The following is a 25,039-nucleotide window of genomic DNA, read 5'->3' as shown; positions in this document are numbered from 1 at the left end:
ATATTTATGGTAATAATGAGATGGTAGCAACAGTTTTATCAAACCACAAAATACAGGTATTTGTGTGGAGTGGTGCTTTGCTGAAAAACTAAAAGGTCAGAAGCTATTCATTTGCAGGCTTAAATTATACAAATGTTACACAAGTCCTTTGAAAATCTGTGTCAGTGTCAGTCAATGCCTCAAACAGCACACGTTTTCCATCTTTCTAAGCAGAATGCTCTACTCTTGATATCAAAAGGCACCTAAACTAGTTTAGGCATAACTGATATTTACTATTTGATGAAGTATATAAAAGAGCTTTTTTAACACTACAAGTCCTAGTATATATGTATAAGTATCGACATATGTGTCCACATATAATAAATGATTCCAGAGAGACTGAGTAGTGGTGACTTGTGTAACTGACATGGCTCCAGTTGAGATGAATGCTACTCTCAGCACTGGTCTGTGACATTCTTTTTAAAGAGTACCTTTTAAGCGAGTAGCCTCTTCCTTCTGTTGATCCTCACACTGCTGGCACCTGAGCTGGAAACTGGCTTGCAGATTGACAATTTCTTTTTCATAATCTGAGGCATCTTTCCGCCACCGTTCCAGTTCTGCTCGCACTGTTTGCAGTTCATCTTGCAATGCAGAAATATCTGTATCTCGTTCTGATGCTGCCTTCTCTGCTACTTGTTGAAGTGACAGAATCTCATTTTGAGCACTGACTAGTTCACTTCGAGTGCTTGAAATTTCATTCTCCTTTTCTGCACGAAGATTCTCAATTTCTTCTTGTAATCTTCGTAATTGAGCTGGAAAATATACATCCATGTTAATGTTTCAAAAACCTGTATTTGCAGAAAATCTAAAAACTATAAATGTCTTTCCCAACTTGCCAATGTTTAATAGGACTAAAGGATCCTAATACAACTATTAATCTGGTCAAATGCTGTGCCCTTAAAGAGACATGATATGAGGGTTTTGAATTCCAGTCAAAAGAAACAAGAATTATGGTTGGACAAAGCTTTCTTAGACAGAGTTGTGTTATGTATGCGATACTAAAGCAACTCTTCAAAATCTGAACCCAAAATTTACATCCAACTTCATTGTAAGCAAAACTAGTATTACAGAATGAGGACACTGCAGGCTTCAGGGACACGAGGAAAAGTAAGAAAGCTTCTGTGACAAGCAAGATTTGCAAAGCTACATTGTAAATGTTTGCCTATTCAGTATTTAACTTACCACATCTAGAAATATTTAAAGTAGAGTCTAATTTCTTATCCAGTCGCAATATGTAGTAAAGGAAATAGAAATTACTTCATTTCTTTGTAAAAAGCACTTTTCTAAGTGCAAGGTGAATATTGAATTGAAAAGGACAGCTGCATCAAATATACTGAACTACTATGAAGTCCTTTAGCAGTAAATGTGCAGCAGTCACATACACACTAGGCTATTTTACATTCCTGGATGAAGTAAACCTTATAAATTATTCCCACTCAATACTGTTTCATTACTAAACACATATTTTCTCTTAAGCACAACTATTCTTCATAAACACGCATACAAATAGAATTCAGTGCAAACAGTTGAAGTACTACAGTAGAGGAAAAAAAAGAAAGAATAAAATTACAGTTAAAACCCTGACTGATGGAAGCAAAGTGTTTCATTTGTTCAGTGGTTTTGTTTTGAGCTCACATGTATTTCATTAATTTTTAACATGGGAAAGAGCAGTTACTAAATTGATGAAGAATTGCTCTGAGAAGCATGAAGTTCTTAACATCACATGGAAACCTAATGTAGGATACTCTTGAAGGTCAGAATTGCACATTTAAATTTATATACTTCAGAAGCAAAGGGCAAGAAGAGTGCAGTGGAAAGGCCGGGGAAGATAAGCAAGGCTTGTTGATAACTTGTATGTATTTTTATCCTCTCAATCCATTACAGAAAATGACACAGAGAATGTGAGTCTTGCAGTAAACCGATACAGCACAAAAAACTACTCAAGAGAGGCTTGCACTTTCATTACAACCATACTCAATGTTTTTCTGTAGTGACATATACAGTGAAATAAATAGAATTCACATGAAGATACAATCTAGAAATTTGGCTCCGAGTTGACGTATAGTGAAGAAGAAAAAAGCAACTTTATTTTCCTCTCATTTAGCTCATTAGGTAAATTAAAAAAACCTGTGACTTATCCAGTTCCACATTCTGGAGGAAAAAGACAGTATGGAAAAAAAAATATGGTAGTTGTACATTGCAATACAGAAGAACTATTACAAACAGTAAGTTTGATTTCCCAGCAATTCTGCATAAGGTGGAACGGTCTGTTTCATAACACAGACCTTTGCAGCATGTGGCTTACTACCACCTCCTTTGTTTGGAAAGATTTTTTACAGACTTATATTACTAGAACAACAAAAAACTAAATGAGAACAACCTGACAAGTAATATATTAACAATTGTCTTTCTATGTATTACATTAGAATAACATTAGTAGTCTTTCACCTACCAAATCAATATGCCTGGAAGCCACATGTTTCTACAACACCAAGAACTACCATTTGCTAATACAGTAGGTGTGTATTAATGAGCAAAGGAGCCATTTTTCTCAGGCCATATCTTCCTGAAACTATTTTATCATGTCAAGCTAAAATGCTGCTTCGCCTGGCAGCACCATTTCAAAAAATTTGTTTGGTTGGTTTTTTTTCCTTCTCTCTGAATTGATAAGTAACTCCTCCTCAAATGTTCAGGTGTGAACACAAGCATGGTATGACTGAAAAGCCAAATACATACAAGAATTTCTAAAGTTTAGTGGAACTGTAGAAATAACTTACACAGGAAATTACTACTAATAATACTGGCATGGTTTCTCAAGCACTGGATATAATTTGAAAGGGCAATTAGAAAGAAAATTTCCATTACATCTCTTATTTATATAAGCTATTACCTCATCTAAACTGAATGCTTCACTTTGGTTTTTTAAATAAGTAATCAAATGTTCCTTGAATTTCATTGTTTTACCTATATGTTCATCTAAAAAACTTCACACACAGAGCCAGGACCTCAGTTGTTTCTGTGGCACATTCTCTTCTCTATGACAAATGTATAAAGTCATGCAGTACTGGCTTGCCTATTGATTCCATAAAAATACTTGAAGAAATGTTACTGCATGAAGCTGCCAAAATCTTTTTTGCCACTACAGTTCCCAGAGGCTGCCATGAGAGAAGCTTGACATCCTGACAACTTTTCCCAAGTTGTGATTTGTGTCATATCCTAAAAGCTTAGGAAGCAGCAAGCATATAACAAACATCAGAACATTTGTAACTACAATGGAGAGAGAACAGGAGGAAACATTAGCAAGACTTAAGTAGGGTTCTGGAAACAAAAATTACTGAAGTTACAAGAAGCATCATGCAGTTATGTTTGACTCTATCAAGCTTTTACTTTGATTTTATTCTTTTTAAATGAAAAAAATATTTTCTTTTTTGCATAGAAATAACTAAAATTCTAACTTTTAACTTTTGCTACAGCATTTTTTACTTAGAAATTTATTTGCTAAGAAAAAACTATTTGACCGTTCAGGTGAGGGAGCCCTGGCACAGGCTGCCCAGAGGGGTTATGGAGTCTCCTTCCTTGGAGGTCTTCAAGACCCACCTGGACACGTTCCTATGCGACCTGATCTAGGTGACCCTGCTTCTGCAGGAGGGTTGGACTAGACGATCTCTAAAGGTCCCTTCCAACCCCTACCATTCTATAATTCTATGATTTTCATTCTTAGCAGGATAAGATTAAAAAATAAATTGTTCCTCTTGTTCTGAAGACAAGTACTGTGTAAGCTTCTCTTATAGCAGCAATGACAGAAAACATAAGTGTTCTTTTCTGACATGCATATAAAACAGTGTTATTATACAAGCTTCTCAGTGTAACTGCTATATGGCAAGTACCTACATTCTACAACAAACAAAAGATATCTGTTACAAATTGCATGTTTCATATTTTCTAAGTTACAATTAGAACCACAGGAACAACAGGAAATATTTTTCAATAAAATTCATATAGAAACAGCCCAACCTATACATTTTCCCTAAAGAGCAGGGTGAAAAAAAGAAATTCCTACCTTGCAGAACATTTATTTGCTTGTTAGATTCTTCAACTTGCACTCGGAATGCTTTTCTCTCTTCATCCAACAGTGCTATAAATGAAAGTGAAAATGTGCCCGAAAGTTTGTTAGTAAGAAGTATTGCAGCTGTGTCATGAATTTTAGTCACAGCTTCTCCTTAACTGAAAAGATTAAAATGATCATATTATTCCAGTAAGTTATCAAAGCTAGTAACTGTGTAAGTAGTTTAACAAAGTTAATATTAAGACATCATTCCATTATTGTGGTAGTATTACAATTAATCTGAAGTCAATATAATCTGTTGCCTGATCCAAAAACTCCTTGTGTGCTAAATGCAAACTGGTATGGGAAGAAAAGAAAAAAAAATGCTGTAAATACATCTACAAAGAACATCGAATAATACACAGTTAAACTGGACTATACTATTTCCTGTCAAAATCCACAGTTTTGCTGAGGATGGTGATACAGCTACACATCTGATTGGATGATCTAAACAAAGAACTAGCATTGAATATATTATGTGCATTATCTGACTAAAATACAGATTATTCAATTATCTGTAGCTGTATATATTTTATAAGGATTAAATACTTGGAGTTCAAGTAAGCATTTAATACTATGAAGAGGTGTTGGTCTACTTTGAACCAAAATGTAAGAGCTCAATCAGACTTTATATATAGAGTTTAGAAAAAAGCAAAAGTTTCTCACATTCTGTGCAGGAGATGTGAATCCTATGAAACAAATTCATCTAACAGACAGCAAAACTGGACCCCCTTTTAAACTACCTGATAAGCAAAATTTTAACCGATATCCTACATAACCAAGTTGATCTGGGTCTCACCTTGAAGTTCAAAGCATTTTTGTTTACTTGTCCTAGCTAGCTCTTGGGCTTCAATCAGCTCCTTGTGCAGATGCTGAATTTCTTGCTTAGCCTCAGTCTCTGATTGTGCACCCTGCAATTCATCTGATAAAAGAACATTTTCTTTAAATCATAAAGTTGTACAGCAGTTTCATTTGCACCATTATGTGACGACTGGCAACTCTTTAATCAAAATATTAGAAGTTAGTTATGGTAAACTCAAAATTGGGTTAGGTAAATATTAGCAAAAAATATTAATATACTTTTAAAAGGAGAAAAATATATGCAAACTTTAAAACATTCACTATATGTAACATGCAGTATAAAACAAAAAGTAACAAATAAGATTTAGAGAGCTTTTTAAAACACTGTAGAGATTGTTAAAGATTCCTGGTTTGATAAAAATGATGAAATAACCATAAGAGAATCCTTGGCTGTGTTTACAACTTGTCTGTTTTTGAAAGGAAGCTACTCTAACTCTCTCTCCTAGCACACACTTAATAGCAATGATCCTGAAGCCCCTACCTCCTAAGCCTATCCTCTCACAGTCTTGCTTCTAACAGCATATACCAGCCCTGGCAGGCAGCATACCCGCACATTGACAGAGCCAGCCTTGGACTAGGGCTGGTCAATGCCAGTCAGTTGCAACACATCATGCAAAGAGTTGCTATAAAGTGGTTTGCTCCTGCCCATCAGCTTGCTACAGTGCAAGGCTTGGCTTCCCCCTCTCTGTGGGCCATAACTACACAGAAGGGAAAAAAAAATCAGGCTATTTGTCTAAATGAAAATTAAGAAAAAGAAAAGTCCATCCTCTTTATTTCAATTCTAACCTAAGTTTCGCCCTTTTTTGACATTTATTTTTTCACTGTATCTTAAAATATTAGGTATATCTTCAACACAATGAGATATCTATGCATGTTATTTAAACTAAATAAAAACATTTGCTCTTCTCCACAAATTTTATATTAACTAAAGTGGACATTTAAATACCTCTCAGGTTTGTAAGAGATGACTTGCAATCAGAGGTAAATTAAATACTTTTAAAGCTGAAGTTTTGGGGGAATTGAAAAGAGGAAATATAGGGATTTGTAACTGATAACAGTGTCCTCTAACAGGCACACAACTACAGATGCAGTACCAAAGAGGAAGACCACTCTAGCCTGCAGGCATCTCAATGCTAGGAACTGAATTCAGGAAACTCTCATTCCTTAATCAGTGTCTGGGCAGAAACAGATCTTTCACTAGGCACCAATAGCACTAATAAACTATATAAGCAAAGGGCTAAAACTTGGCCTAAAGTCTGTTAGGTGAGAAACAGAAAGTGGGAGATAAAGGAAAAAAAGTCCAGTTATGCATTATGGGAGCGGGAGAACAAACAAGCAGGTATCGTACACGGCTAACTGGTACCTACAACTACACCATATGGATTACACAAAAGCACACTGCTTAGAATACAAAGCCCAAAATATAAAACACTTTGGTTATCTGGACCTTTCACTAATAAGAAAAAAATAAATACAAGCTATAGTTTAGTTCATAGCTATACTTTTGGCAATAATATTTGACTGTGTATGCCACCAATAAAATAACTACACGTTTTGCGTGTTGTTCATTTCAAAAGTTGTTTATCAAATGATGTTAAAGTATTCATACTGTATCCCTCTAAGAAAAGGGACTATGTTTTTGCTGTTCTCACAGTAATGAATTGGTGGGATTGAGCAGAGCTGAGGGCACACATATGCTTTGAGACTTTTCAGAACAAAATTGTGAGAGCAGAAAGAACAAAGAGGATTACATATTTCATCCAAAGATGTTCTTTTATAGTTTATTAGAGTTTCAAATCCAAGTTTCTCTTTGCTGAACACATTTTGTTCTTAGCTTCTGATGGATAAAGACTTGGGGCAATTAGACATACAACTCTCCTTAATGAGACTGTTGAGAAGAAATGGATGAGGGAGCAGACAAATTATGCTCAGATCACGACTGATAAAGAAGCAGTGTCCCAAATCCAACAGTAGACATCTTAAATGAACTTTCTAATGGGCAGTGTTTTCCAATCAATGAAAGCACACATCATAAAAGATAACTCTGCTTCAAAGGTGATGAGGAACTCAATTTATGAGATAACATAATCAGTTTAGCAAAGGCACAATCAAGGTAAAAACTCTGCAAACCCTCAGCTGAAACCACTTTTTATTACGATTCCATAGACGAGTCTTGTAGTTACTATGAAAATGTAAGGGAATCTGATAAGAAAAAGATTACTAACCTTCCAAAGACATTTATTGCCCCTTTCCATTTGTTTTACATATACCTGGTTTTAACTTTGCAGTAAGTAGTCACAAGAAGCCTGAATAAATACAAGCATCCAGGCAACTGTTATTAATAGCTAGTAAAAAGTAATTTACCTTGGGGGAAAAAAGAGCACAGTTCTACTAACCTGTGACAGCTTTCCCCTTCCCCTCTTTGCCATGTTCTGACTTCTAGGAAGTTCAAACAAATCCTGAATGTGCTCTGAATTTAGTGATAGAAAAGACACTTGGAGGAACTTACAATAATTAAAAGTCTCATCATTTTCTTGTTCCATTTACTTGTTTTGTAAGTTCCAACAGTTAAAAAAAAGGAACACTGCCCTTTCCAGCAGCCATTTCCCCATTCCAAACAGCTACCAGATCACAAACGTTCTCACTTGTCCTTAATTATATGACTGCATAACAAATCCACTTGAAAGTCTTTCTGTGGCAAAGAAGATCCTTTTTAGGGCAAAGCCAGGCATATGAAGTAGTCCTTTGACAAAACCTCAAACAAAACTGAGGGTTTATGGCTCTTCATAAAAATTACAAGGGCAAATGATTCACTGCACAGATATTGTTAATGGTTTTATGACAGTAAAATAGGAATGCTCATAAATAGCCTCAAGAGTAAAAGAAAAACAGTTATTCAAGTCATTTTAGTAATAGAAAAGCTGTCTACAGAAAGAGGTATTTTTCTACTTATTCTCTTAAAAGTTCAGTAATGGTTACAATTCAAATCTTCACCTAGTAAAGACAGATGAAGCAATGAGAACAATAGAATTAACAAAAAAACGCTTCCATGTTACTACAGAATAATTCACTTTAGTCCTTTAAGAGTTCAATTAGCCTTCCTTGCCAGTTTAATATACTCTGGGCAGAGAAAACAATCACCTTGCCATGACAGGAGACTGCTCTAGTCCAGGAAGCAATATGCTCACAGGGGTTTTATCCCAGTCTTGGGTTGTTAAATGAACCTTTCTGATAGAACTTAGGAATACTTCACTTGCATATAAGGAACATTCAGGAATTGATGGTTCTCAGACTAGAGGGGTCCATGGACTACTTCCAACATGTCCGCAAAAGATAACTAATAAATCCAGACAATTGCAAGTAATCTTCAGTCAACTATCTTAAAATTGTAAGAGTTAGAATTAACATCATTTTGACATGAGCTGGATTAATTTAGTTCTCGTCTGTACTGTTTACACACAAAGGGTTGTTCTTGTTGTGATTTCTGTGCCAAACCCACATTTATTAGCAAAAATACGACTATCATTATCACTACATACATCTACCTTCTAACATTAGAAGTGACTGAGTATGCTTCTTATTAATTGCAGACAGTAAAATCCAAAAGGAAAATGCTCAGTATCTCAAACACTCTTTTTTAAACTGCTTTGCTGGATTGATATCCACGGAGAAAATATCAAGCTCCAGTTTCATTTTGCTGTTTTTGAAACATACGGAAAACATGCCATTTTTGGAAGTCCTTCTGTCATAAAATTAGAGAAGTGTAAACAATTACAGAAGAAAGCTCTTCTATAGGTCTCCTAAATTCATCAGGTTTCCTTACTGAACCATTAAGAACTGTGACACTCTTTTTACTTGTGATCCCAATGTAAGCATCATTTTACAGATCTTCTCAAATGTCTAGTTATAAATAAAGCAGAAAATGAATTTTAAGCATGGTAAATGCAACAACTAATTAATATCCCACAGTTTCTTTCAGCTCAGTAATATGTACATATTAGCTTGCTAATTAAGTTTCATAATTAAGTATATGTGCTTCAGTGCAAAGAGTGGTAAAAAACTTTAACTATGAAGCTCAAGACTAAGGCTCAATCATTCTAAATACAGCTAAAGCAGGAAATTCAAAGCTTGACTGTATTCACCAAAAAGAGATGTCAGATTTTCTTGTTAACCCATCAGGTGAAAACTAACAGAAGCACTTCTGACAGTGATGAAAACTACACAAGTAAAATTTGGCAATGCTTAAAACATGTCACTGATGGAAGAAATCCTCCTCCCCACAACTAACTTACACGTATGGTGACACTATTTCTGAACTCTACTAAGCTGTAGCATGTACATTCCTAGAACAGTGCTGATGAGTGCAGAAACTAGCTTCATACACAAATTATCTCTATACTTACACTCAGAAGTATGCTTTTAGATCATGTAGAGAATAGAATCATTATAGTTTGGAAAGACCTTTAAGATCAAGTCTATCCACTAACCTAACACTGCCAAGCCCATCACTGAACTATAACACGTCCCTCAGCATCTCATCTATACGTCTTTTAAATATCTCCACGGATGGTGACCCCACCACCTCCCTGCACAGCTCATTCCAATGCTTAACCCTTCAGTAAAAAAGTTCTTCTTAACATCCAACCTAAACTTCCCCTGGTGCAACTTGAGGCCATTTCCTTGGGTCTTATCATTCATTACTGGAAAGAAGAGGCTGACCCCCCACATCATCCAAAGGGATAATTCCTGATATTCAAATGCAACTCTTCCATACTACCATGATTAAAATATTTGAGTTTAAGCACTCCATTTCAACGTACATTTGATAAAAAACAGGTAGAGCGAAAGTTATTTATGCAGATTATGCATCTTAAGTTACAAAATAAATTTGTTTACCTTTTAGAAGGGCTACTTTAGCAATAGGTTCATTTAGATCTTGGTCATCCATTTGGGCATCTGAAAAAAACCCAAACAAATCCTCACCTTTCAGAGAGCAGTTTTCATATACATCCTTTAAGCAAAGAGAATTTTTTATGTTCTTGTCACTCGAAAAAAGGTAATTATGATGTTGCAAAATAGACAATATTGGTGTAAACTTGTATCTGCTTCCCCACAATACATATATCTCCTTTGTTCTTTTAGAAAATGCTCTGAAGTGATTAAATTTGAAGTAATTAAACATTAGAGAAACCTCAGTTAAACACATACCTGTAGTGTCGTCGCTGCTTTTTTCCTTACTTGGACTAAGAGTGTCCGACAAATCAGATTCTTTGACTCTTGCTTGATTCTCTGTAAGAGACAAGGAAAATCAACTACAATCAGTCAATGCTTTCTTCTGTCTCAATCATAGTTTCTTCTATACATTTATTTAACTACTGCTAAATGTCAACAGAAAACAGCTTAGTTGAAAAAATACTTTAAAACCTGGTGGTTGCTTCTTTCTTTGTAAGTCTGGGCTAAAATGGATTCAGCATAACTGAAGTCATTAATCCAGCCTAGCATCTAATAAGGGATGTAACTGTCTCATGCACAGCTTGAACTTTTGTTAAAGCTGTATTCTTGCCAGTTGGAACTCTAAGCAAGAGCTGATTCAATCAGGAAACAAACAAGAAAAGAAAACTAGAACAATGTAGATATTGTAACAAAGACAGAAAGAAACTGCTGTTAAGAATAAAACTGTCCTTCAGTATTTTGGACAAATAAAATAATAGCAACGAGTCTTGTATATACCGTGCTGTTAAAAAGAGATGTGGCCACTAAAGCAGCACAGCAATACAAATTAATAGACTAATTTTTAGAAAGAATTTTCAGTTCAGATTTTATTAACAGAAAGCAGTCTACATCCTTTCCACCAAAAAACACCTTAATGAAATATTTATTTATACACAATTCACCACATTGTTACATGCAGTTTAGTGAAGCCACTCAATTATTTTGGGTTTTTTAATCAGTTCTAGATTTTAATACAGACCAGACATTTTCAAAAGGTAAGGGGATTTTATTATGCTAGTGCATCCTTTTCCCACACAGAATTATCTTTGACTCGGAGTCTAAACACTTTATGAGGTTAGTTTTTTAATATTAGTATTATTTTTACATAAATCTTTTTCAGTTTATTTCTAATGCGTCCATTAAAGAAAGGCACACCATCTCTGGTGTAGACAAAACCAGCAAGTCTCTCAGCAAGGAACCATGTCACCAACCTAAAAGTGAGATTACATATGATGAGTCTGTCTTGGTCAACTATGCAGAGCCTTGGTTTGACAGTATTGCTGCCCATCCACACATTAATAAAGGCTTCTCTGCATTTAAAATTCCAGGCAGATATATATATATATAAGCATCATTATAACATTTCTGGTTTACAGACTGGACTTCTACAATACATGAAGAAAAGCACAGCGAACAAATAATTCCTTCACATATAGATACTGTGGATGGAATAAAAAACTATGAGGGCATGGGAAGAAAGATGCATAGCAAAAAACATTGTTATACCCATAGAGTTAGTATACAAAAATATGTAACAAGCAGAGTAAGGAGAAAGTTTGTGTGCTTTTTTTTTTTCCAAATAACAAGAGAACTAACAGAACTTAAACACCCCTAAAATGAAAGAAGTGGAAACTAAACACAACTATGCATCCACAGGGGAAAATAGCAAGACGACAAAACACAGACAGGTTAATAGAACAGAAGTTTTCTTCATTTAACAGGAAAAACCTTATATTTATTTGTGCCAGAATAAGATCCAGTTGTATGTGAAACAGAACAAGGCAAGCACAAACAAAGCAGCTGACCAAAAATCAGACTCCTCTTATCCTAATATAACTGAAATCACTAGAGAGGAAGAATGGGAAAGCACCCATACACTTAAAACACACTAGGGGCTTGGACCTGGCAGCTATTCCAAACATCTCTCATGACTTCAGCAGACTCCAAAGCTCATAATGACTGGCGTAGTTAAAAACTCGATGTTTGGGTGCGGCTCTTTGCTAAAACAAAAGGGTACTTCACTACTTTTTAGGAATAAGGTTTGTAACTAACATCTAAAGATGTTACGATGCAAAGTATTTTATGTATATCATATGGAATCAACCTCATAAGATTGCCATTAAAACTGTAACAGTTACTAAAGCAAGTAAAACATTATTTTTCAAGCACTACGAAAAGTATATCCTAAAAGCCTCACCCATGTCGTTTATATTAGTGGCCAATCCAGAAGTGCTAAGCTGAGCAATATCCATATCCAACTAACTTTACCATATCTGGTCATACACTGAAAACGAGGTTTCTTGCTAGGATGGAAGTAACACTGCAAGTCCCAACTGCTGAATTCATTCTCTCTCTCTCTCTCCCTGCACCTCCCTCTCTTACTCCCCTCCCATCCCACTTTGGGTATACAAGCTTCTTCCTCCCTCATATCCTCCTCCCCTTGAAACAAGGAACAAAGTGAGGCACCAGAGAAAAGATGCATCAATGTCAACATCTGAAACAGCAAAGTCAAAGAGAAATTTAGAAGCTTGCTTCCTATTCTAGAACCAGAGTAATAAGCACAAAACTCTCGCCTGTACTACATTAAATAATGACAGTTGTCCCTATTTCCTGTAATAAAACTGAGCTGAATAAATATAGCCAAAATGATGAAGTATATTAAAATGTGTTGACATCATACTTACTCGATGAGTTAGAATATATTAACAAACACTAAAAATAGCTCACTGCCTTGCAAGATAAGTGGCATGCAAGTGTTATGTTACAGTTATTGTATGCATTCTTTTGCCAAATAAGGCACGTTGTCTATAGCTTACATGCAGAAAGAAATTAAAGGTGCAATTTCATACCTCAAGGTAAGAGAAGATAAACTGAAAAGTCTCTAAATTAGTAGAACCTTTAACAAGCTAATATTTACTCAATACAGTAACACTTTGCAGAAGAACAGAGGGTAAAGAAATGTGTTAGTAGGTCTAGACATTAATAAAAAGCTACAAAAGTAGAGTCAGCCTACAAGTCCAAACAATCTTACATTATTAGACACATGGGAAATATTGATCTACATACTTTGTAGCATTCCTGACTTTGGCACTGCAAGATAAGGATAACTGTTTTTTGACAAGATAAATCTTTTCTAATTAGCTCCTTCCATTTCACTTGTTTTATATATAAAAAAAAGTCAGCTGTTTTTATGAAATATGTTTATATAGAAAAGAGTTAAGAGATACACAGATATATTTTACTGGGAACAGGCACATTTAGGATGGCAATAGTTATTTAAAAGTTACAAGGGTGTAAGTTAGAAAAACTCAAACCACAAGTTTATTTAAAACTTTAAAATGACACCACATTATTTCTATTTAGTCCTATGATGAAAACTTTTTTTGTTTGCAAAAAGGAAATTGATGCAGGTACCAAAGATCTAATTCACTGTACCTTTTTTTTTTTTGAAATGAAAATGTTTTTTTTTAATTCAGTTAAGAATTCAGTCAGACAGACTAGCATTTCATGCACTCTATCTTCAAAAATTGTTTCCTTTAAATCTTTCTACCCTACAAGAGTATTTGGAGCAGAGTTCAGTGAGAAATACAGCTGGTCTTTATTGATTTTTTTTTTGAGTATTCAACAAAACTCAATCCACTAGTTTAAGACAGAGCATGCACTGAAGTGACATAAAAAACATGCTTCAAAAACAGTTAAATAATCCAGAAGTCTAACCTTTCAAAAGCTTTGTTTCTTCCACTTTGGTTAGATGTCCTTCATCTATGATCTTGTCTGCCAAACAAAATAAGTGTTACTTTCCAAGCTCAAATTAAGCAAGCTTTTCCCTGTACGCATCTACGTAGACTACATTCCATGACCAAATTAAAAGCTGATAATGTTACTTCCTACTCAGGCTTGAACAAAAACTTTATTCTGGCATGGAATAATGAAACAGAGTACACAAGTCTACTGGAACTTTGTGATGAAGTGCATAATTATTTCTTCTGCAATTTACTAGCTTACATTATTAATGCTTCAGTTCACTAATGAGAAGTTAGGAAAATTAATTTTCATGAACTTCTAAAAAAAACTCTAACTGGGAGCAATAAATAATTAATACATTTATCAAGTTATAGTTATCAAAAAAGGAATTATAAGAGCTGGTTGTCTGAAACAGATAGCCACCCAATACAGCAGAAACCTAGAAACATACCACAATAAAACACAATTGAGAAGGCACATTGAAAATTTTAAGCTAAAAAAGGCTATTTCTGAGAACTGCACAAGCTTCCAAAAAATTTTGTGTGTACCAGATTCAGATTCATAAAAATTGAGCTTACATAGAGCATTGACAGGGAAGTCTATTCATATATGTCAGGTGCATAAAAACCCAAACCATGCAATTTGAGACTAGATTGCTAATTTCATCCTAACTCCAGCTAGGACGTGAAGGCTAACAGCAGTATCCAACAGGTTTGGATTAATCAACGGCACTATAAAAACTACTGAACCAGTAATTAATTAATTCCTTAAGAACTGGCCAGCGATGCCAACATGTAAAATTATCAAGGGTCATGTATCTTACAGATCACATCATCAATTTCCATGCAGCAGATCTTGCAATTTAGACAATGTTGAAAGCTGTTAACACCCACTGAAACACCAGGCTTGAAGCCGCCTCAGCCTCCACTCTGCACTTTCTCTGCCAGCTTCCTGACAATCAGGCAAGGAAATGAGTTGGCTGGTTACCCCATGTACTATTGATGGGTAACTGAGCTGTAGAGAAGACTGGATGAACAGTATGTACAGAAGAGCTCAGATTAAAGAAACCAGATGACAGTAAATTCTTTTCAATTTCTTATTTTAAAAAAGTAGGAAAAAAACCAGAAGTGAGCTTTAATCAGCATTTCCAGCTTTAAGTAGTTCTGAAGATTAAGAGGTCTCTATATTCCTCCAATGGCATGTTGCTGTAATCAAAACAATCTAAGGACAGAGGCAGGAAAAGATCTGTGGGGAGATATCTTTTTCAACCCTAGATAATAGACAAACTTTCAGACAAAAACCCTAAGGTCTGAAGAAGGGTTTCCATTGCAAAAAGCTTGTCCTGTGTCCTTCCCCTCCCACACCCAGAAACCAGTCCAAAAGAGATATTCCCTCCATCTAATTTTACCTACAAATATTGTCATGCATTCCTATGACATTTTACAAGCACTGCTTCAGAAATACACTGAACAAGCACACTGGATTTTAATGGTTGGCTTCAGGTCTCAAGCAACTGTAGGAGATCACTCATCATCCAAGTTGAGAACAGTCTCAAGTTCGCCAGAGCTGGATAGAGTCACTGTGCCTAGACTTAGGAAGGTACCGTGGAGGGAATCAAGTTACTGCAGCCACGGGTGAAGAGTTACTGAGTGATATCATGAGCCCTCTTCCATTTAAAAAATGAGAAATCAAATCTAAACAAAAGTCTTCCCATGTGATTATTCCAGGACTCAGCTGAGGCTGGAAGGGAAGTGAGGACGGCAGTAAGAAAACAACAGAGGAATTCTGTCCATGTGTCTGAAAAAAAATAGCCAAATGCAAACCCATACACTCAAAGTAGTTACGAATTGCTTGATCTGAAGGAACACCTCATCTGTGCTAGACTGTTAGCTTAAAATAGGCTGCTATAATCAGTTTAGAGAGGTAAATTTAGCATTATGAATCAATGGACCCTGAATTTTCACAGTTCAGTAACTGTTAAAACCATACTAATTATAGTACAAAAAAGAAACTAGTCTTGACTCAGACATTTCTCCAAACTGAAAAACAGGTATTTATACTTTTAAGAATTCTCAATTCCTATGACTAAAAAACCTGCACACAATTTTTTTCCTCCTTTTCATGATCATAGAATCATAGAATGTTAGGGGTTGCAAGGGACCTTTACAGATCATCTAGTCCAACCCCCCTGCAGAAGCAGGTGACTCTCTGATGATGACTCTCTGTTTTCTAATATCAATTATGAATTTCAACATTTGTCCAAAAGTTTTCTTCTTGATGTTATTTCTTCCATGAAAAATGTCATCAGTAACACACAAGTCCCCTTTGTCCAGTGTGACCCAAGGCTGGTACAACCAGTATTTTTCAGGTCTCTCCTAATTTACAGAACAAGTAAAGATTCTCTGTGTTGCTAGCATATTTTGAAACCAACATATTTCAGCATGCCTGTGTGTAGTTAGGTAGTAAACAGAAAACTGGCTGTTGAGGTCATTGAACTGCATAGAATCTTACTCTGCACTCTGTTACTACTCTAGTCACAAAAAATGGCAGAATTCAGATAAGAATCAGAAAGTAAAAGCAGATGTATCTTTAAAAATTCTCTTTTTCAGATCTCTGCATCTTTTCACATTACTATTTCAGAAAACTCTGTTAATATGTCATTGAAAAAGTCCCTTTAATGGAATGATTGCATTATTATTTTTAAATAATAAACCCGTTCCTCTCCCAATACCTAAGCCTCTGGGAAAAAAAAAGCCTAGTATTTCATGAGGAACTATATATTGTCATTTAACTATTTGCTGCACGTCTTAAAACTCTAGCTCCTGGTGATCTCTGGAACTTTTCCCCCATTAGTTCCCAACCCTCAATGCTGCAAAACACAAAGAGTAAAAGCAGGACTGAAGGGTAGCACTTCTAGATAAAATCAAAGTAATACATTGTGCAGTTTGCAGTTTCTTAACTTCATTATTCTGTGGGGCCTGACTAAGCACAACTGAATTTGCAAAAGGCAAATTTTCAGTATAGGAATAAGTACCTGAGCTGCTGACTTGGAAACTTTTTTCTTCTTGATTCAGTTGTTTTTTTGGCTGGCATAAAGTTATTGTTTTTCCTGGTAGCTGGTATAGTACTGTGTTTTGGATTTAGGATGAGAATAATATTGACAGCACACTGCTGTTTTAGTTGTTTCTAGACAGTGTTTACATGAAGTCAAGGACTTTTCAGCTTCTCATCCTGTCCTGCTAGTAGAGGCTGGGAGTGCACAAGAATCTGGGAGGGGACACAGCCAAGGCAGCTGACCCAAACAAGGCAAATAGCTATTCCATACCACATGACATGTTTCTTGTTGGAGAATAACACATATTTCTAAAGATTGGTACTGCATATTAATGTTCTATTTTTCAGAAAATCCTACCTTTTAGATCTCCACACAAAAAGTAAGGTCTTGTTTTCCTTTTTAGCCTTTGTAACAACAAATTTGAAGAATATGTATGGCCCTTATAATAGATATATGAAATAAAAACCAGGCATCATTGCCCTGTGTCTGTGCTACTGCTGCCTGTGATGTTTGCTTAAACAGCGTTATGCTTTCAACTTACTTCGTAACACATGAAAAATTGCACTCAGTTTTAAACATCACGTGTCAACATTACCACCTTTTTATTGGTTGAAGGACAATAATGGATTAACTACTAAGAAGATACGATGTGACTATCATTTTCCAAGAACAAAGACACCCTCTTACTGTTACTACAGTCATCTACTTAGAAAATTTCTGCCACTACAGAAATATTAAATAGCGGTGACAAATTCTGGGTTTTATTCATTTTTCTGGGACTTTTGTTGTTTAAAAGCAAATGTGATGAACACTCTTGTACTCACTCTGACATTCTATGAACTGATGAATAAAAGTGCAGTCCCCTTCACTCTTTGAAAGAAAGTGCTCTAGTAAAGAAAGAAACACTTAAGTTCACATCTTCTTATCATTTTCAGATCAATGCAACAAAAATTTGAAAGGTATATTAACAATATTTGTAATGGTGTATTTACAGTGAACTTTTGAAATCTGAGTTAATATGCAAGCAGACAAGACATGTAATTGAAATGATGTCTGAGTGATATTAGAAAACAGATTACTCTTTTGAACTGATGAGAAGAAAGTAACTAAAACTGCATTTTCAAATTAGACTTTTAAATAGTAAAATGTAATAACAGTTCTCAAGGATAATAAAAAGCCTCTTATCTCAAGAGAATTTATTTTTAAAAAACCAATTTTATTTTTAAAAATTTAGTAAGAATCAATTATTAGAAGTCCAGACATTCTGCATTTGCTGTACTACTCTTTCAGGTTAGGTGGGGCAAATGACTTCCACTAAATTCCCACTGACAACTTTGTATTTTTTGCAAAAAGATTAATCCACAATAAATTTAAACCAGGTAACTAATAGGTAACTATATATAACTACATAGATAAAATTCCCTAGGTAACTATGGAAACATGTAAATCCAGTTCCTCCCATTTGTTAATTCATAATCAGACATGGATAACTGCAAATATTAAATATATACATTGAAGAAATAAACCAAATGTATTTAACCTCTATTCTTCACCATTTTCAAATTAAAAAGGCATTTAGTATTTTTCTTTAGTCTTCATGCTTATTCTTCATATGTTATACCTTCTTAAAAGAAACATTTCTCATTCAAAATTGTTGCTGAATATCTCCCTTTACTTGTTAAACGAAGTGTCACTACACAGAAACAACAATTTTTGAAATGATGGTTCTACAGTAGAGATCCTAAAACTAGTTTACTCAAGTCCTTCTATGTGACTTTGTTCAGCTCCCAACTCCATCAGAATCTTGCATCTCTCAAAGTAAAAAGGTGCTAACACTTCCTTTCTAAAGAATCCCAAAAATCCTTTCAACTCAAAAGTGTAGCCAACTGAAAACGCTGCACAAACCTGAAAAATGTGTTATATTCTACAAAATTCTTTAATCATTAATTTATGATAGCAGAAGCTTAGCTGTTAAGACACAATATGAATAGTTACCTTTAGTATATTTCAAAGTTACTCTAAAAAGTAAACTTTCTTCTAACTCACAAGGACTGGGCTTTTAAAACACAACACCATGGCTGTAACATTTTTTTCCCCATATTTACACTTCTTTTTATTACAGTCTTTTTTACATAAGCCTCTAAGTGATTGTATAAACTTTCTCATATCTTTCTCTACATAATATATAGCTCACAAAATTTAAATACGAAAATGAGGTGTGGTGCAATTCGTTGCTATAAAGAGCCTCTAGAGAGGCTCTAACACAAGTTCTTAGCTCCTCTGCTCAAAGTAAGAAACTTTTAATGTCATGGACAGCCACAGAAAAACATTAACATATAATCCTTATTCTTGCAACAGTTAGGTAGTATACCTATGAACCTTAAACACTTGGCCTTAAGTTTTGAGAGAGAGAGAGACAAAAGTAAGCGTGTTGATTTTACATGGCTTTACCATTATCCTCTGACTGGGGATGGGGGGAAAATAAGTGTGTCTTTGTATACAAATAGAGGAAAGTTTTTTGTTTTATTTAATTCCTTTAGCACCAAAAAGAAAACCCATTGAATTTCTGACTTTTTGAAGTCTTTTCCGTATGAAAAAAACCCACAACCACTTTCACTGCCAGAGTTGTTGAACCTACGTTATAAATCCTAAATTCTTAGCTCTTCCAAAATAATGCAAGACTATTCAGCAAGAAAGAGAGTCCAAACAAGATGGTAACTGCTTCCTGCTGCTTTCAAGGGAACTAAATTTGAAATGTGGCAGGGAAAATAACTGCCCATCTGTCATTATGAGGGCTAGATAAAAGACAGGAAGATACAGAAGGGCAGACGGTCATGAAGAGAACACAGAACAGCTAGCTGTAAAATGCCAGAGAAATGTGGATGGACCAGCTAGAACAGAGAGAGAGAAATGTGGTATAACAGGCAGAATAGTAGAAAACTACTGCATTAGGTAGCTTGGTAGGTGCATGACAGAAAAAAGTGATAGATTGTATAAACACACAAAAAGACAACTTGAATGAGCAGTTATATGTTGTCTATATTTGTAAGGCAAAAGAAATTGGCAGACAGCTTCCTAAAACTCCCAGGTTCAAGCACAAGTTCTACTGTTATTCATAGGATGGAAGAATCTATTTCAGACAATTTTTCAACTCAGACTGATAAGAGGTAGCAGTATTAAAAAAAACTAACAAGACATTCCTACCAATTTTAAGACATAAAAAAAGTGTTTGTTAAAAAATATTTAATGTGATGTTACCAATTATTTCTCTATAGAAACAATATTAATAATATGTACTCACATGTGAAGCTTGAAAGCTTTTACTAAATGCTTCAATTCAGCTCTAAGTTACTTCTGTTCACAGTACTGCATGTTTTTCTAATAGCCTCCAACAACCTAACTTTCAAAGTCTTTTTACAGTTTACATTATTAGAATGAAGAATCCCAATCCCTATGTAATGCTTCAGTTTTGCTTTGCAAAGAAGTTAACTATTCTGTGGGGTGGAAGACTTTAAGAAAACCATTAAGAGTACTATCAACCTAAAATTATGCATCAGGAAGACGGATCAATCTATGTAAAAACAAAGTATGGCAGTCCAGAGAACTGGGAATAAACATTAAGTCTCCTGCTTGCTCATCTCAGTGTGCAACACAGCCAAGGGCCTAAAATGCTAAGACATTAAGGGATAACTAGTACTTGGGTTAAGGGGAGGTTTTTGTACTAGACATGAGGTTATGCCATGATTAACTTCACAAAAATCACGTATGTCTGTGTTGCAGGGGAAAATAAAATTAAGAGGGAAAAACAATCAATGAGGTTTCCACTTGGTTGTATCACAAGACTGACATTCAGTAGACTCCTACTGATTCCAGTGAAAGTCCATCAAAAACGGGGGAAAAAAAAAAAAGACAACTTCCAAGTTCATTTGTTACGTTTTACAGACTTTCTAAAATCACCTAGACTGAAAAATCTAAGCAAAAACTGGTGGTCAAATTCCATTTCATTAAAAAAAAAAACCAAACTCAAAATAAAACTTCACTGAACATTTTGAATTTGTTCTACTTCAAACATCAACCATATGACAAAAGGTAGCCTTGAGATACACTACCTTTCTCTGTGCTCCCATTAATTTTAGGTATGAAGTCATCAACTTGTATGCCTAGGATTAAGAAAGGGCATTATTTCTGGAATCAAGCAAAATGTTTTGGGTTTTGTTTCTTTATAAATACAGCATAGTGAAATCATCACCTCCTCCTTCTAAGTAGCTAATCTAAACAAACAAAACAGGCACAGTTTGCTGTGTTTTCCTGCGCTACAGATCATGTTCTTGTTTGTTCAAATATACAAGAGGTTACTACCACCCGGAGAGCTGTTGCCCTTGACATCCACATCGCCCTGACCCGCTCACTGTCCGTGCGCGCATCAGACCCCGGCGGCGCCGCGGCCCAGCAGCCCGACCGCTCGCGGCAGCAGCGCCCCCTCGTGGCCTCCGGCAGCGCCCGCACGGCGCTCCTCGCTCCCAGCCACACCGAGCAGAACGCGCAAGGTACTGGGGTCACTGGGAAACGTTTTGCTTTTGACAGATGCCTAGACTACAGGATTATTCCAACAAAAGGAATTGATCTGAAAACTTGGAAACCGGCTTGAAACAAGAAACTGATCACACCTACCTAAGCTGTTGTGTTCTTTAAGAGTTTTCTCTTGAAGATGTTCTAACCGTACTGTAAACAGAAGTCCAAGAAAAAGATATTTCACAGATTAAAAGAAAAACAAATAATCAAAGTTTCTTCCCCACTAGTGACTAACCTTGTAAAGCTGTTAGCCGCTCATTGGTGAAGTCATTGTCAGCCTGCAAAGCTTCTATTTTTGCTTGAAGCTCTTGCTCTCTCTCTTCCATTTCATCTATTTTATGTTGCAATTCCTTTTTCTCAGCCAATCCTTTCTGCTGGATTTCTTCTTGTCTTCCTTCTGCTACCTGTTCCAAAAAAGATGAAATGAAAACAATGCAAAATTTGCTGGTTTTTTTTAATACATTTCATATCAAGCACAATAACAGAAATAATCTCAAAATGTCTTAACTAACCCTTTGTGGAAACTAAATTCCATAGGAACAGTACCAGGGCCTCAGAATTAAGAAACATCTAAAATCTTGTAGCATCTCAAACCAACCAAAACCCAAGAGTCTTTCTGAGCCGAATGTCCATTACATACACCTACCTGACTGAAAGCCCCATCTATTCCCTTGCTGGATTTCATGACACTTAAGTTTCAAAGACTCTCCTGCCTCAAAGCTAGTTAGTAAGTTTCAATTTGGATTATTCCTGGTATACTCCTCATCATCACTGATTAACTAACAATTAGGAAATAAATTGCAATTTAACATTTTAATTTGTAAAGAAAAACATTGTCTGAGGTGCTGAAACAGGGCTCAGAGAACCTAGGTTCAAATTCTAGTATTTATCCAAGACAAATGCAACAACTGTCTCAGGTCTACAAAGACATTGTGCACTCTCAAGTCTACAAAGACACTACTACCTCCTCCATCTCTTTTACTTATCTAGATTGGAGGCTCTTTGGGAACAAGTGTTATCATACAGTGATTATTTTGTTCTCCAGCATAAAAGATCTTTCAATATTAATATGCTTGGGCATTTAGTTTAATAACATATTTGACAGTATGTTCCTTTCCCCAGGAAGCTGAGCCACATTATTACTATGTGGTAGGCTAGTTATGTTTTTAGCTACACAAAGCCATTTATTTCTAACTCAAATTTTCATTCCCATGAACTGTAAGGTGTTTAGGTAGGAAATTAAAAAAAGCACTTGAATATAAAGTTTTAGACTGTAGTGGGTCTGGGACGGTAGTGATTTTCCACAGCAGCTCCTGCAGTGCTGTGCTTACTGTTGATATCAATATTATGACTACCGCTTGCACAACATCGGGGCTGTCCCTCCAGCATTCCTTCCCCCACCTTCACCAATAGCTGTGGGTGGGCATGATCTTGGGAGGGACTATGGCCAGGACAGCTGACCCAGGCTGACCAAGGAGATATTCCATACCATATGACGTCAGCTCAGGAATATAAACTGGGGGAAAGGAGCAGGAAGGGGAGGCGAGATTCATTTCTGGCCTTCCCAAAGCAACCGCTACGCGTACTGCAGCCCTGCTTCTCGGGAGGTGGCCGGACATCGCTGCTGATGGGAAGTAGAGAGTAACAGCTTATCTGCTTCTGCTTTGCTTCCCGCGCGCGCGGCTTTGCTGCTTATTTATTAAACTGCTTTTATCTCAACCCACGAGATTCCCATCTTATTTTCTCCCCTTCCCTGGCTTGCTGAGGAGGTGGGGGGTGAAGCGGTGTGGTGGGCACCTGGCATCCAGCCAGGCTCAAACTACCACAGCCCTTTTGGCGCCCAACGTGGGGCGAGATAATAGCAGATTTACATTAACTGCATTGCAATTACAGTAAACCAATGAGAGCAAAGTTCCTGTGCTGGTCACGGAGCCTTGCTGTTATGCAGCTTATCTTACACTTTCTAATGTTTGGGAACATGATGCTCCTAACATTGACTCTCGGCTGTGCTTTAACCTTAATAGCTTTGCTAAGCTGGCTATATAATTTTGTGAAGAGGATGAAAGGGCCTGGGAACATGATGGCCCAAATAATAATAGCAAGTCTCATTCTGTTACTGATGAATTTAGTGTGCTGTGGGAGCTATCTTGTGGAGGCCATGGGGCAAAGCACCTCTTTCTCCTCAGCTCGGACTGATCTAGACAATTCTGTTACACAGACTTCCCAGGTCCTTAGTCACCCTTATACGAGAGTTTTAATATTACTAATTAACATGGTTGGTATATTATATATCTTGTGGAATCTGGAGTCATCTGGGTATCAGAGAGTACAAATTTGCGATGGAAACATGTTAAAATGCCCCCTGAAGCGGCCAGTCCCTGGGTGGCAGGGTATGTGGATGAATTTAGGCAAATTCCTAGGACGGTTATCACCTCCTGTAATCTGGGATTTTACATCTGAACAGATAAAAAACCCTGCTTTACTGACACGCTACCTGATAGAAGGGTGTCTTACCTACCCTAATGAGGCCCATCAGGTTCAGGCACTATACTGGGGCCTAGCCTCTGCCTACCGAGCTGCATTCCAGTCCTCTCAGAGAACTGTAATTGAAATGGAAACTCAAACGGTACCTGAGACCAACATAGTTGAGTCAGTCGCAGTCCAGCCCTCTCAGAGAACTATGGCCGAGGTGGAAATTCAAACTATACCTGAGACCAACATAGTTGAGTCAGTCGCAGTCCAGCCCTCTCAGAGAACTATGGCCGAGGTGGAAATTCAAACTATACCTGAGACTACCATGGTTGAGTCAGGGAACCAAACAACAACCACAGTGGTTGCCCCAGTAGTGAAAAAGAAGCAGTGGATAAGGAGGTCAAGTCCATATCATCGATTAGTAAGGGCAGACGAGGAGGAAGAGGAAAGGCTAGAAGAAGAAACTGGTCCTTCGGTAAGGAGATCAGGAGAAGTGAGAGAAATCGAAAAGGAAATGGAAACTACTCGGTCCCTCACCTCAACAGAACTTAGAGATATGCGAAAAGATTACAGTCGCCAGCCAGGTGAGCGGATTGGTGCCTGGCTGCTCCGATGCTGGGATAACGGGGCTGACAGTCAACAATTGGAAGGCAGAGAAGCCCAACAGCTAGGATCTCTTGCTAGGGACCGGGGAATTGATAAAGGCATTGGAAAGAAAACCTCAGTTTGTAGTCTCTGGAAACGACTCCTCTCAAGTGTACGGGCAAGATACCCATTCAAGGAAGACCTTGTAAATGCCCGAGGAAAGTGGACTAGAGCTGATGAAGGGATCCAATATCTAAGGGAATTAGCTGTGTTGGAAGTCATCTATGGTGATCTGGATAATGCCGAGGCCTCCACAGATCCAGACGATGTCCAGTGTACACGGGCCATGTTGAGAAAAGTGATCCAGAGTGCCCCAGCTACATATTCTAATATCCTGGCAATGGTGTATCATCCAGACATGGACATACCAACAGTGGAGAGGGTATCTTCTTGGTTACAGAACTATGAAGAGAGCCTCTGCACCTCCTCATCAGTGTGGGATGATGGCCTGATTGTTAGATCTGCCTCAAGAATTCAGTCATCCACTGTCCCGACCAGGGGAAAGGGAAGTCCCAGACGCAGGAGTACACCGCGAAATGAACTCTGGCTCTTTT

At 36.7% G+C, this 25,039-nt stretch overlaps 1 protein-coding gene across 31 annotated transcripts in view; it reads right to left on the bottom strand.

The window, feature by feature from the left end:
• The window catches only part of SLMAP (sarcolemma associated protein), an 86,371-nt gene that overhangs the window by 9,652 nt on the left and 51,680 nt on the right, over window positions 1-25,039 (bottom strand). For 3 of the 31 annotated variants that reach the window (XM_062008124.1, XM_062008125.1, XM_062008156.1), the window contains exons 11-20: window positions 21,604-21,772; window positions 21,468-21,518; window positions 20,906-20,956; window positions 17,621-17,683; window positions 13,715-13,771; window positions 10,214-10,294; window positions 9,902-9,961; window positions 4,944-5,066; window positions 4,100-4,174; window positions 471-791 (exon numbers count right to left, since the gene is read on the bottom strand). In XM_062008124.1, coding sequence (XP_061864108.1) covers window positions 471-791; window positions 4,100-4,174; window positions 4,944-5,066; window positions 9,902-9,961; window positions 10,214-10,294; window positions 13,715-13,771; window positions 17,621-17,683; window positions 20,906-20,956; window positions 21,468-21,518; window positions 21,604-21,772 — 1,051 coding nt within the window. The remainder of the gene's footprint in view (window positions 1-470; window positions 792-4,099; window positions 4,175-4,943; window positions 5,067-9,901; window positions 9,962-10,213; window positions 10,295-13,714; window positions 13,772-17,620; window positions 17,684-20,905; window positions 20,957-21,467; window positions 21,519-21,603; window positions 21,773-25,039) is intronic. The other 28 variants (XM_062008142.1, XM_062008143.1, XM_062008131.1 and 25 more) reach the window with 21 other exon arrangements.

The sequence above is a fragment of the Colius striatus genome, chromosome 15 (assembly GCF_028858725.1).
Source record: "Colius striatus isolate bColStr4 chromosome 15, bColStr4.1.hap1, whole genome shotgun sequence".
NCBI classification, from domain to species: domain Eukaryota; kingdom Metazoa; phylum Chordata; class Aves; order Coliiformes; family Coliidae; genus Colius; species Colius striatus.
The sequence above is the reverse complement of the archived record's forward strand: the minus strand, read 5'-3'. Positions and strand labels throughout refer to the sequence as shown.